Source organism: Anguilla anguilla, chromosome 10 (genome assembly GCF_013347855.1).
Source record: "Anguilla anguilla isolate fAngAng1 chromosome 10, fAngAng1.pri, whole genome shotgun sequence".
NCBI lineage: Eukaryota > Metazoa > Chordata > Actinopteri > Anguilliformes > Anguillidae > Anguilla > Anguilla anguilla.
The window spans coordinates 41622210-41634709 of NC_049210.1; the positions used below are offsets into that span (position 1 = coordinate 41622210).

General features: G+C 54.5%; 1 protein-coding gene across 2 annotated transcripts in view; it reads left to right on the top strand.

Moving 5' to 3' along the window:
* ipo11 (importin 11) overlaps positions 1–12500 on the top strand; it is a 110718-nt gene that overhangs the window by 55417 nt on the left and 42801 nt on the right. For both annotated transcript variants that reach the window (XM_035380251.1, XM_035380252.1), the window contains exons 17-20: positions 5347–5380; positions 5985–6025; positions 7201–7317; positions 9740–9853. In XM_035380251.1, coding sequence (XP_035236142.1) covers positions 5347–5380; positions 5985–6025; positions 7201–7317; positions 9740–9853 — 306 coding nt within the window. The remainder of the gene's footprint in view (positions 1–5346; positions 5381–5984; positions 6026–7200; positions 7318–9739; positions 9854–12500) is intronic.

Genomic DNA, 12500 nt, shown 5'->3' on the forward strand with positions numbered 1-12500 from the left:
CTCCAGTGGAATATGAGGGCTTCAGTTCCTGAGTTCAGCAGAAAAGTTCCTGAGTTTCGGGGAGGGGCTCCCGCGGTGGGGAAAGGGGGGGTCGTTACGGTTACGAGCCCGGCTCCTGAAAGGACCGCGGCACTCCAGCTTGGTGTCTGCTCCCCGGGACGCGACCCCATCCTTTACCGCCGCTCTCCTTCTCGGGCGTGAAGCCGTCATCATCATTATCCGCCGCCGTCATCCGTTCACGCAGATGGCTTCTCCTCGCCCGCCCTCGCACCTGGCTCTCCTCCCGAAAACCCTGCGCGCCCTCCTCAGCCCCCTCCCACCCCCTCCCTAACGGGCCCCTCCCCTCCTGTCCTCTCCGACCCCCCCCCCCCCCCCAGCAGTGGAGCGAGCCCCCCGCCGTCGTTCTGGAGAGCTGAGTCACTGCCTGGCTTGTGCCGCAGTCTGTAAACACACCTGTTCTCCCCTCTTCCTTCGCCTCACCTTCCCGGGAGCAGCGAGGGGCGGAGTGAGAGCTTGCGGTGATCCTGCGCTTGCAGCTGGCCGTTAGAGATTATTAAATTAACGGTATTAAACAGTTAGACAGTGTCTTGGCTCAACCAAAGGCTGAGCTTTGGTGAAGAGCATTTATTATGGGCTTACAGTAACACACCTGCTGTTGATGCTGTCTGCGCATCTCACACTCTGCTGTCAAACAGGTGTGCCACTTTACCCAGTTTAAGGTGTGAGGTCACAAATATGTGATTAGAATGCTCTTAACTGAACATTCTATTGCTGATGTAACAGTCGCTACTGGTAACTGAGCAGTAGCAGTGGAGTTCTAGAACACTGACTTAGAAATTTGAAAAGACCGTTCCAAAAAAACTTGCTCTTCAAAGGGTTGATCTCTTGCACAAGCTGTGGCTCTTTAGGTTCTTGTATGAATGTGTCATCAGTGGTGACGCTCTGCCTAAACCTGTATTTATGCACTCATGCATGTCAGACAGGATAAGAGCGTCAGCTAAATGTAATGCGAGGTACTTGATTCAGGCTAACGATCTCATCCGTTTGGGAATCAAGCCCCCCCCGAGACCACGCTGGCCCGGGACAGAGTTCCCCCAGCCGTGTCTGACCAATCACGGCGCCTCCCTTGCGGGCCGGGCGACGGCGGCGGGTAGCGGTGCTCGCTCCGCACAGTGGACGCGCTTCCTTCAGCGCCCCTGTTTGCTCAGGTGCAGAGAGCGTAATCAGAGAGGGGGGGGGGGGGCTGCGGGAGGGGGGCTTATCGGGTTTATTTTTAACCTGTATTTGTCCTCTCAAAGACACAGGTGCTGGCGTCCTGCTGCTGCATAGCGGGTCAGTTTTGGCCCGGGTTCGCTAAAAGGGGCCTGGCGGCCCACCTGCGGAGGCACACAAGGGCCCAGTCGGACCACCGCCCCTCTCTCTCTCTCTCGCCCCGATAAATATTTGGGCGCGTCCGTGAGGACGTGCGTTGTCAGGGCTTCCGCTCGCTCTCTGCAAACACATCGTACCGCGCTTATTAAAACGCGCTTCTGTTTCTCTCGTCCGTTTCCCCCTCCCTTCTTCCCGTCCGCGCTCGCTTATCTTCAGACGAGCAGCGATGATGATGATGATGATGGGCTCGTGGTGATCGTGTGTTTTGCAGCTGGTCGTTTTAGGTTATTGAATCAGTGCATTTTTTTAATCGTGCGACATCAGACAGTTTTTTTGTTTATGTTAAAAAAAGCATTTCTTCCCTTCTGTTTAAAAAAACTTTGGGAAGTGATTTTAACAGCCTTGCACGATTTGGGGGAAATCGAGCCCCCAAAATGCACGGGGAGATGAGTACGTAGGGCTGAGAGTCTGGTGTCCTGGGGGCCGAGCCGCACCCCGCCCCCCCCCCCCCCCCCCGTAGGTCAGTCTGTTAATCTCTTTTACAAACTCAGAAAAGCCTCAAATCCCCCCCCCCCCATGGGCTCTAACCGAATCTCCAATTAGCCAGAACCGCTGTGGTCAAGCGTCCCGGCCTGCGTTCACTCGACATTCGACCGTAACTTTCGCTTCAGACACAGCCGTTACGCGGTCCGGCGCCGCGGAGTTCGAAATCGAACCGCGCGAAGACGGCTAGCTAGCGGGCGCTTTCCCGCCGGAGCGGCGGAAACAATCGGCGGAATTCAAAAAGGACGCACACGCGCCCCGCCGGCCCCTCCCGCGCGTTTCTCTCGCCCCGTCGTCGGCGGGAAGGAGCCGGGTAATCGCCCGAGCCGAGCGCCCCTTTGATCCGACCCCCCGCCGAAGAGGAGGAGGAGAGACGGGAGCCCGCAAACGAGCGAACGAGCGAACGAAAAAACGAACGGACGCGCTCGCTGCGTTAAAGGGCCGAGCAGATCAAAGCCTCCGCAGCCTGGAGACGGGCGGGATAATTACAGCGCTGACGAACCGCCGCGGCTGCTCGGCTCGCAGCTTCCGGAAGGATTCCCCGCCGGCGACGCGATTACCTCCTTAAAGGAGCGCTCTTCACGTTTGAAAGATTTTTTTTTTTTTTTGGGGTTTATATTTGGATATATAAGCCCCCCTTTCCGGCCGAACAAAGCGGCAGCCCGCCAGCGCGGGAGGGCGGTGTCGGAGACGGAGGAATTTCGACGACCGCCTCGCACCGAGCGGATCAGGAGAGAGGGCGAGAGAGCGTGTAGCCAGCGCTCCCCCAAATTGACCCTGCAAGAACTCGGCTCTGTCTTCTGAAACCGAGAGAGGGACTTCTGAAACTGTGTGTTCGGAAAGCGAGTGAGGGAGTGCGTGTGTGTGTGTGTGTGTGTGTGAGAATGAGCGTGTGTGTGTGTGTGTGTGTGAGAGAGAGAGACGATGAGACTATGAGTGAGAGAGTGTGTGTGTGTGTGTGTGTGTGTGTGTGTGCGTGTGTGAGAGAGAGAGAGACAATGAGACTATGAGTGTGTGTGTGTGAGAGAGAGAGGGAGTGAGAGAGTGTGTGTCACACATTGTCATTCTCTCACACACAGAGGAGAGAACACAGTGTGAGAAAGAAAAAGAGAGTGAGCAATTGAGAGATGGAGAGATGAAAAAGTGAGAAATCAGAACATGAGCTCTGTGGGCATTAAGACCTGCAGTTCTGCACACACACACACACTCACTCTCTCACACACACGCACGCACACACACACACATTCTCATACACACACACACACACACACACACTCTCACACACTCACGCACACACACACACACTCTCATACACACACACTCTCGCACGCACACACACACACACACACACACACACACACACACACACACACTCTCATACACACACACTCTCACACACTCACGCACACACACACACACTCTCATACACACACACACACTCACGCACACACACACACACTCTCGTACACACACACACTCTCGCACGCACACACACACACACACACACTCTCACACACACACGGGTGTGTATTTATGGCGCCTCCTCTTGTTTCGCCCCCTTGGCTGCTCGGCCGGTATTTACCCAAGGGGCAAATGAGAGAGGCGGTCAGATGTGCCCCAGCAGAGGAGGGGAGGCTGGGTTTGGGTGGCGGGGCGCTTGCTGATGGGTTCTCCCAGAATGCACTGGGGTGGGGGGGGGGGCCGTATTGAGTTCTGCTCCAGATACGGCGGTCTGGCGGCGAATGATCGTTCGTATCGGAGGCGAACAGATGGGAGGGGGCAGCAGAAACCAGGCCAGCGCTCCTGGCACGTGGCATCGCCATGGGAACGGCGAGATTGACAGCGCGCGCCGCGGTGTCCGTCAGCAGGCCCGCGGCGCGACCCGATCTTAAATTTTGAGAGTTGGGAAGTTTGACGGTCTCCTCCGCGGTCTCCTCTGTCACGTTCTTTCAGAGGCGCGGCCTCCCAGGTCTCCCCGTGAGCCAATCGGTGGAGGCTCCGCCCCTCGGGACCGGTGACCTCGTTCTCCGGACCCTCGCCGTCTCCCCGGGGGGGGGGCAGGCCCCTCGATGCCCCCAGCCGAGATTAACCGTCCAATTAAAAACCCTGATCCTGATGGGCAGGTGCCAGTCAGAGAGAGGGACTCTGGGCCTTGGGGCGCGCGGCCCAGCTTCGCTCACTTCCGCCGTTAACGTTCATCGCCTCGCTTCTGCCGCTCCCTTTCCCGCCGCCTCCTGTTCTCTCGCTCGCCTCATCGCCTCCTCCTAAATGTTGTCGCGCGTCAGATTTATGTGTGTGTTCCCCCCCCCCCCCCCCCCCGGCCTTCTCAGCGGGTCCCCAGTTAAAAGGCTCTCTCCGCTCGCGTTTCGCCCGCGCCGCGCGTCGGCAGGATTAAGGAATCTGCCGCCTTCTGACCCGGAACGATGTCCGGGGGCGTTTTTTTTTTCTTCGCCGGCTTGGAGCTTTGAGATAACGCCGGCGTTTCCTCTTTTGGCCGCCGTTAATCCGCCCGCCGTCCCGGCGCGCGCCGGCAGGTGGAGGAAGGGGGGCGGAGCCCGGCCGTTTTGGTGAGGGGGGAAGCTCGGACGGAGCCGTCTGTCGGAGGCGGCGTCCCCGGGCGTCGATTTCGAGGCGCGTAATTGCGTCTGGCGCCGCGGGGGGGGGGGGGGGGGGGGGGCGCTGACGTCGGTAGCCTGTGAGCCGGGGTCGTCTGCCGCCGCCGACGGGCTATCAATCCGGAACAGTCCGCGAACGCGCCAATCCTAGCGAATGAGAATCGGCGGTAAGATGGGGCTGTTGCCCCTCCTGTTGCGGCCGGGCGGGGGCAGGGGAGGGTGGGGTCATCGCCCGCGCTGGGTCCTCAAATCCCGCCGTCGTTTCACCTGGAATGAGACCGGAACTCGAGAGCAGATGTGGGCGACTCGATTCCCAGAATGCCGTGCGTGTTCGCAGGCGTCCGTTTCCGCCAATCGCCTGGCTCCGTTAGACGCGCACACCTGAGGAATGAGCCTGCGGTACGTACAGGGACAGACGAACGGCCTTGAGCTGCCTTTCACCAGCCTGAAGCTAAATGAAGTTAAAATATCGAATGACACAGAGGAGTTGTCTGATTGGATAATTAAGGGCTGAAGACTCATTGAAAGCGGTGATCAGGTTCGGTCCTCCTTGCCCACACGTCCTGTCTGCTTCACACCTTTCCCCACTGACTGGAATGACGTTCACTGGGGTTATTAAAACAAATCAAAACACGCAAACGCGATTACAGCTTTTCCTCTGGTTTAACGCAACCCCACGTCAAGTTGGCCTGTCACTCTGCCAGTGGGCCCCGCCCCTGGAAATGCGTAGGCGTGGCTTTGGTGTGGATGTGGATTTATGGGGTGAAATCCTTTCTGCTTAACTGAGGCTCTTGTCGCTGTTCTTTTTCCTCCACAGGTTCGGATTGAGACTGCCACCACTCTGAAGCTGAATATCCTTTAACTCGCGGAGCGACGCCGCGGTCGCGTTTCTGTATAGCGCGTTTCACGGCTTGGGCTCAGAGTGCTTTAATCAGGGGAGGGAACTCCCCACCACCACCACCACCACCATCACCCACCCACCCATGTAACAGAATCCTGAGTGAGCCATGGGAGCCATTTTGTGCCAGAACACTCACCGCACGTCAGCAGTTTCCAGTTAAACAAGGAAATAAAAGGGAAATGAAACGATCCTAAAACAGGGCTCTTAAATTCTTTAAGGGAATCAGAGTAGGGGGAGCTGATCTAGGGTCAGTTTGCCTGTGTCCATATTCCAACCGTATGCATTATCAGCTAAAAGCGCAACACTGATCTTAATTCGGTCCTTCTCTAAATCTCTTTCGATGGGCCCTGTGAGTTTGTGTGTTTGTAAAGCTGCCCCCACCCCTTGTGTGTTGGAGTTATCAACCTCCACATTTTGCTAAGTCACAGTTTTTGAACGGTGCCCCTGGGGAGTCCAGTTCCCCGCCACCCCCCAGCTCCAAAGTTTCCATGGCGATGTCAGCCCGGTCACCCCTCTCGTTGAGGTTGAGCTTGAAGCCCTTAACACGTCCGTACCTGTCGACGACTTCGAGTTCAGGACCGAGCAGTTCCTACCGGTGAGTCTGACAATTTCTCTGTTTTTTTTTTTTATTTATTAAAAAAGTGCCTATTTTTATCCTTTCTTTCTCGTGTGTCGTTTAAGGTTAATGAGGTTTGCTTGCTGAGAGAGAGAGGGAGAGGGAGAGAGGAAATTAAATGGTCCTTTTATGTGGATGAAGACCAGGCATATTACATTTTGAAACAAAACCGATTTATTTATTTATTATTCTGATTTATAAAACCGTCCGTGCGCTGACCCGCACGCTGTTTTCTCCCGGTCACCTTGAAATTTCGCGGACGTGCACGAGCCTCGTATCCCGCCTTCGTGACTCCCCCAATTAACCGTAAGTGCTTTAATGGGACGGCCAGTGTGAGCATGACATGCATCGGCTCGTCATTCCAAGCCATTGTCAGGGAAAATGGAGAAGTCAGACAGCAGAACAGAGAAGGGGAACTTCACGGAGTGTGAAATGGCGAAAGCTCGTTTCGAGCGGGAGGGGACAGATGGACGGTGTTGTTTGGCGGAAGTAGTTCTGTTGGCATAACCAATAAAAGAAACTTCGCGAAGTGGCAGCGTGCCGCGGCAGCCGAACCATTTTGGAACCGAAAAAGAGATAAAATGGTCAGATATTAAAGTGGGTGCGAAGAATCGCATTGCTACATGCTGGCGAAACGTAAGTACCCGTGACTGGCATTATTGGGGGACCAGCGCCCTCCCGAAATAGGCACTTACCCCCCAGTTTCATAAGGTTACTCTCCCATAGCCAGGAATTAATAATAATTCCTGCTATCAATTGAGTCGCAGCACATATCAGCCTGTGATGAGACATAATTCAAAATGCATGACAATAAAACTTTATTGTGTGATTACACAGAACACACACCATTTAATTATCACTAGAGGCCCCAGGACTCTAGTGATAATTACTTAAATCTGTACTCTCATAGTGATTGATACTCAGATCAGTACTCTCATAGTGATTGATACTCTGATCAGTACTCTGTGTGATTGATACTCAGATCAGTACTCTCAGGGTGATTGATACTCAGATCAGTACTCTCAGGGTGATTCATACTCTGATCAGTACTCTCATGGTGATTGATACTCTGATCAGTACTCTGTGTGATTGATACTCTGATCAGCACTCTCACGGTGATTGATACCCTGATCTGGTCTCTGTTTTTGGGGCAGTACCTGGAGTCCATCTTCGGCCTGCTCTTCCAGCTGCTGCAGCAGGTGACCGAATGCGACACCAAGATGCAGGTGCTGCACGTCATCTCCTGCGTCATCGAGAGGGTCAGCGTCCAGGTGAGCGTGTGCCGGGGGGTCAGGGGTCAAGGGGTCATGGTCCTGATTAAACAGGAGTATCGCAGGAGGGCGGTTTCCCAGGGTAACGTGTTAGGTCGGGGTCAGGAGTAGTGCCTGATTGACTCTTCGGGCAAAACTGGAAAACTTAAGGGTTTGACTACATCAAACCTGTACATTTTTCCCAGTTTTTCTTTTGTAATACATTTCCCATCAACCATTTCACAAACATCGCATAGACATCATGGGAAATGACTTTGTGGGAACTTGAGGCGAAGGCGAGCACAGAAATGGCTGCGCACACAGTCCTGTCAAGGATAAGAACGTTAGCATAATTGGTTAGCGCGCTGCAGCTTTAACGAAGTTACCTGCCGCGTGTACTTGCTGATGTGGGCACACGGTTAGCAGGGTCTGGCGCCGTCTCTCATATTAATCAGGGGAAAAAGCACTTACGCCTCTCCAGCATCGTGAGCCACTCTGGATAAGAGCATCTGCTAAATTGTAATGAGCGTCGTAAACGTAATGTAATGAATGTCACGTCGGCACGCCAATCAACTTGGCCTGATTGATGCGGACAAGTCCCCGCAGGTGTTTCATGTGATCAATTTTTGAAACGGATAATGACAGGTGGCGGAGTGTGAATGTCAGCGTAGCGCGCACTCCTGGCGTTAAACGGCGGTTCTTCTCAAAACCGCGCCGCGGAGATTAATCGGACTGAACTTTCAGCATCGCCGCCTCAGACAGGACGCCGTCGGTCCGGGTGTTTGTGTTTGTGTTTGTCGTTTTGCAGATAATGGAAATCGTATTTTCGTTTGAATTCTTCCGTCGACGGGAGGGTAACACGGCCGCGCTCCGTTTTGAACGTTAGCGGGCCGCGCCTCTCTCCTCATAGCCCCCCCGATGGAGAACGGGCCTGAACGATGCGCCGGGTTCCGCTTCGGCTGAATTCCGTCGGAAAACAGGGTCCTCCGCGGACCCCCTCTTTTATCTGTGTGTCCGCGTCCGTCGGCGGTTCTGCGGGGAAATCGGAACCCTCGTTAAAGCGTTTGAGGTTTTGTGTTGCGTCCTCTCCTAAACCCGTCAAAGCGCCTTTGTGTCGGAGTGCGGCGTCGTGTGAGATTTCGCTAATTCGTCTAGTCTTCCGGAAAGAGCAGATATCCTGCGGGCATGGCGTACGAAGATAGCTGTAAGTGGATTACTGAGCGGGTTTCTTTTTTAAATGAGTCATTTTTAAGCATTTTTTTTTTCTTTCTTTTTCCCCCCCTGATTTTGGATATCCGCCCCTGTTCGTGAGCTCGTCTCTTCGATGTCCTCCGGAGCCGTGCGTCGGCGAGAAGCCTTACCCAGAGTGCCTCGGGGTGGCCGAGCGGCTGTTTCTCGCGTTTCTTTGAATAAAAAACACAAGCTCTTTAATTTCCTCTCTCGAGCAAGCGCGGGAGCACCAGAATGCGTGATGAGGAGAACGAGCCGCTCAGCCCGTCTAAGCTCACCTTACAGACCAGAGAGCATCCACCTCTGCGTCAGAGCTACACTTGAACACATTTAGCGGGCTCTGCGTCTGCTACGCTAACAGAAATCTACCTGTAACTTACACCCAGCTGTGCTTGTCTGTTCTGGCTGGCAGAACATGTGGTGAGTCATTAGCATTAGTGACCTGTTCCGGCCCAGGGACTACCGACGCTAATTAGCGACTTGGCTAACTCTCCGGCGCGACTGCTATGTTGCGCACGGTCCCTGTTAAACAAACGGTTCACCAAGCTAAACGCTAACCCCGCCTCTGCCCCGTCGGTGTGTGCACAGTCAGCGCTTTTACGTCCATCGAGCGGACGCCCTTAACCGGAGTCACTTACACTGTAAGAGCACATATGGGCGAGCCTTCCTGGGCTAAATGGCCTGCTCTCCTCATTATGCTGTCATGTCATGTCACGTTGTGTTATGTCATGTGTTGAGTGCAGCCGCGTGATTTAATGTGAGTGACATGCCCGGACCGGCGAGCGCACACGCGACATCGTTAGCGCTGCGGCTAACTAAGCCGTGAACCAGAGGGAGGCCGGGGAGGGTGAAGTGTGGAGCTTGGGTTCGTTTGGAACGGATGGCCTCGTGTCGCTGATTGATCGCGGGGAGCAGAGAGCTTCTGCCAGCCTCCCTCAGGCCCGGGCACCAAGTCTACGCGTTTTATTTATTTATTTGTTTGTTTGTTTTTTTTTTGTTGTCATTATTGTTTTTCCAATGAATCTCTTCCCGGAACCTTCCTGCTGAAAGGTGCTAATTGTAACTGTGAGTCAGGCTGTGAGAAGTCAAGAAACGAAACGCGATTACACAACTGCAGGGCTACTGAAGGGCAGAGAACCACAGTGTGTATGCGTGTGTGTGTGTGTGTGTGTGTGTGAGCGTGTGGTGTGTTAACAGTGTTTCTCTGTTGCAGATTCGGCCCTACGTGGGCTGCTTGGTGCAGTACCTCCCCCTCCTGTGGAAGCAGTCGGAGGAACACAACATGCTACGCTGTGCCATCCTCACCACCCTCATACACCTCGTACAGGTACGGCAAGCCCGCTAGGACACACCTCACCACCCTCATACACCTCGTACAGGTACGGCAAGCCCGCTAGGACACACCTCACCACCCTCATACACCTCGTACAGGTACGGCAAGCCCGCTAGGACACACCTCACCACCCTCATACACCTCGTACAGGTACGGCAAGCCCGCTAGGACACACCTCACCACCCTCATACACCTCGTACAGGTACGGCAAGCCCGCTAGGACACACCTCACCCCCCTCATGCACCTCGTACAGGTACGGCAAGCCCGCTAGGACACACCTCACCACCCTCATACACCCCGTACAGGTACGGCAAGCCCGCTAGGACACACCTCACCACCCTCATACACCTCGTACAGGTACGGCAAGCCCGCTAGGACACACCTCACCACCCTCATACACCTCGTACAGGTACGGCAAGCCCGCTAGGACACTCCTCACCACCCTCATACACCTCGTGCAGGTACTGCACTATGGCAAGCCAGCTGGGACAATCCTCCCCACAGAGGGAGAAGGAGGGGGAGTGTGCGGTTTTGGGGGGGGGGTGGTGTTGATGTAATGTCTGACGTTTCCAGTTCAGCCACACGCTGTCATATCATGTTTGAATCTGAGAGGGTGAGAGGGTCGGTCTGCTCCCCTGCGGGTACGGAGGCCTGCGAGGGACACGCGGCGCGGCTGACGCTGATCGGTTCAGACGTCGCGGGTGTTCAGCCTCGCTTTCGCGTCTGTGCGCAGCGGCTTCCTGTTTGGGCGCGGCGTGCGAAGGATCAGCTGGCATCAGTGTCAGCTCATCTCTCCCAAACCCCCCACACCCCCCAAATGAACACCCACGGACGACAGATAACCCCTTCACACGCGCACACACACACTCTGACTGACGCTCAGCAGGCCATAATACGACCCCCAACCCCCCCCATCCCCCCCCAAAAGGATAAATCCCCACCCTCAGTGTCAAAAAACAAACAAAACAAACCGCTCCTCTCTCGCGCCGTGTAGAATAACCTTCCAGTGAAGCAGCGCTGAAATGGCGGGATTTTCCCGCTGGGGCCGCAGCTGTGCGTCCTCTCGGCGTCCGCGTGCGAGCGCGGCGGTGTCCCGGGACATCGCCGCGGGAACCGGGAGCGGCGCGCCGGAGAGGCTTCGGAACGCCCTGCGGGAGGCGGGTCGCTCCGAGCGTCGGAGCGATGCCGGGACTCGGGCGTCCTCTTCCCACAATCCCGCAGGAGGAGACGGACGGACGGCCGCCAGCTTTCGGCAGCTGTGCGGAATGTTCCGACGGGTTCCGGAGCACGTTGCCGGTCCTCCGCGGCGGCGTCGGCGGCCTGTACGTGTCGTACCCGTCCTCAAGGTCGAAGAGATGCGTTTGAGCGTGCTCTGAACGAAGGAGACCGCGTAGAAATAGAGATATGAGAGAGAAATAGAGATATGAGATAGAAATAGAGATATGAGAGAGAAATAGAGATATGAGAGAGAAACAGAGATATGAGAGAGAAATAGAGATATGAGAGAGAAACAGAGATCTGAGAGAGAAATAGAGATATGAGAGAGAAACAGAGATCTGAGAGAGAAATAGAGATATGAGAGAGAAACAGAGAGATATGAGAGAGAAACAGAGATATGAGAGAAAAAAAGAGATATGAGAGAGAAACAGAGATATGAGAGAGAAACAGAGATATGAGAGAGAAACAGAGATATGAGATAGAAACAGAGATATGAGAGAGAAACAGAGATATGAGATAGAAACAGAGATATGAGCGAGAAACAGATATGAGAGAGAAACAGAGATATGAGAGAGAAACAGAGAGATATGAGAGAGAAACAGAGATATGAGAGAGAAACAGAGAGATGAGAGAGAAACAGAGATATGAGAGAGAAACAGAGAGATATGAGAGAGAAACAGAGATATGAGAGAGAAACAGAGAGATATGAGAGAGAAACAGAGATATGAGAGAGAAACAGAGAGATGAGAGAAACAGAGATATGAGAGAGAAATAGAGATATGAGAGAGAAACAGAGAGATGAGAGAGAAACAGAGATATGAGAGAGAAACAGAGAGATATGAGAGAGAAACAGAGATATGAGAGAGAAACAGAGATATGAGAGAGAAACAGAGAGGTAGAGAAGCTCTCTCAGGGCTGGGCCCTGTTGGGACGTTCGCGGTGGTGATTCTCCCCCCGTTTCTGATTTGACTTCCTCGCCTCGCTCATGCAAATGAGGTTCTGCAAACGGGCGCAGCTCATTGGCCTGCGGGTCCTGTATCGCCAGGGAGGGGAAAGGAGCCGTCTTACGGTTGAAGAACTGTGTCGTTCAAATATAAATAAATAATAAAAAATGAATGTAAATTTAATTTAAGAAATGAAAGGAAGCGGTTGGATGTGGTCTGAGGCCGGGGGCCACCGCGGGAGTGCTTCTGAGCGCCTCTTTCGCCGGGGACGAGGCGGGGAAATCGGTTTCTGTCGCCGCCCCGCTTTCTGGCTCGCCCGTCGCCGTGACTACCGTAACCGCGGCCGCTTGGTGCTCGGCGTTCGCCTCGAGGGGCGGGGCTTTCAGCGGCCGGTGTGGCGGGCTCGTCGAGGTCCATGCTGCCGTGGAAAGCTCTTACCTGCTCATCTAATTACCCCTAATTACCCCTCGCACAGGGG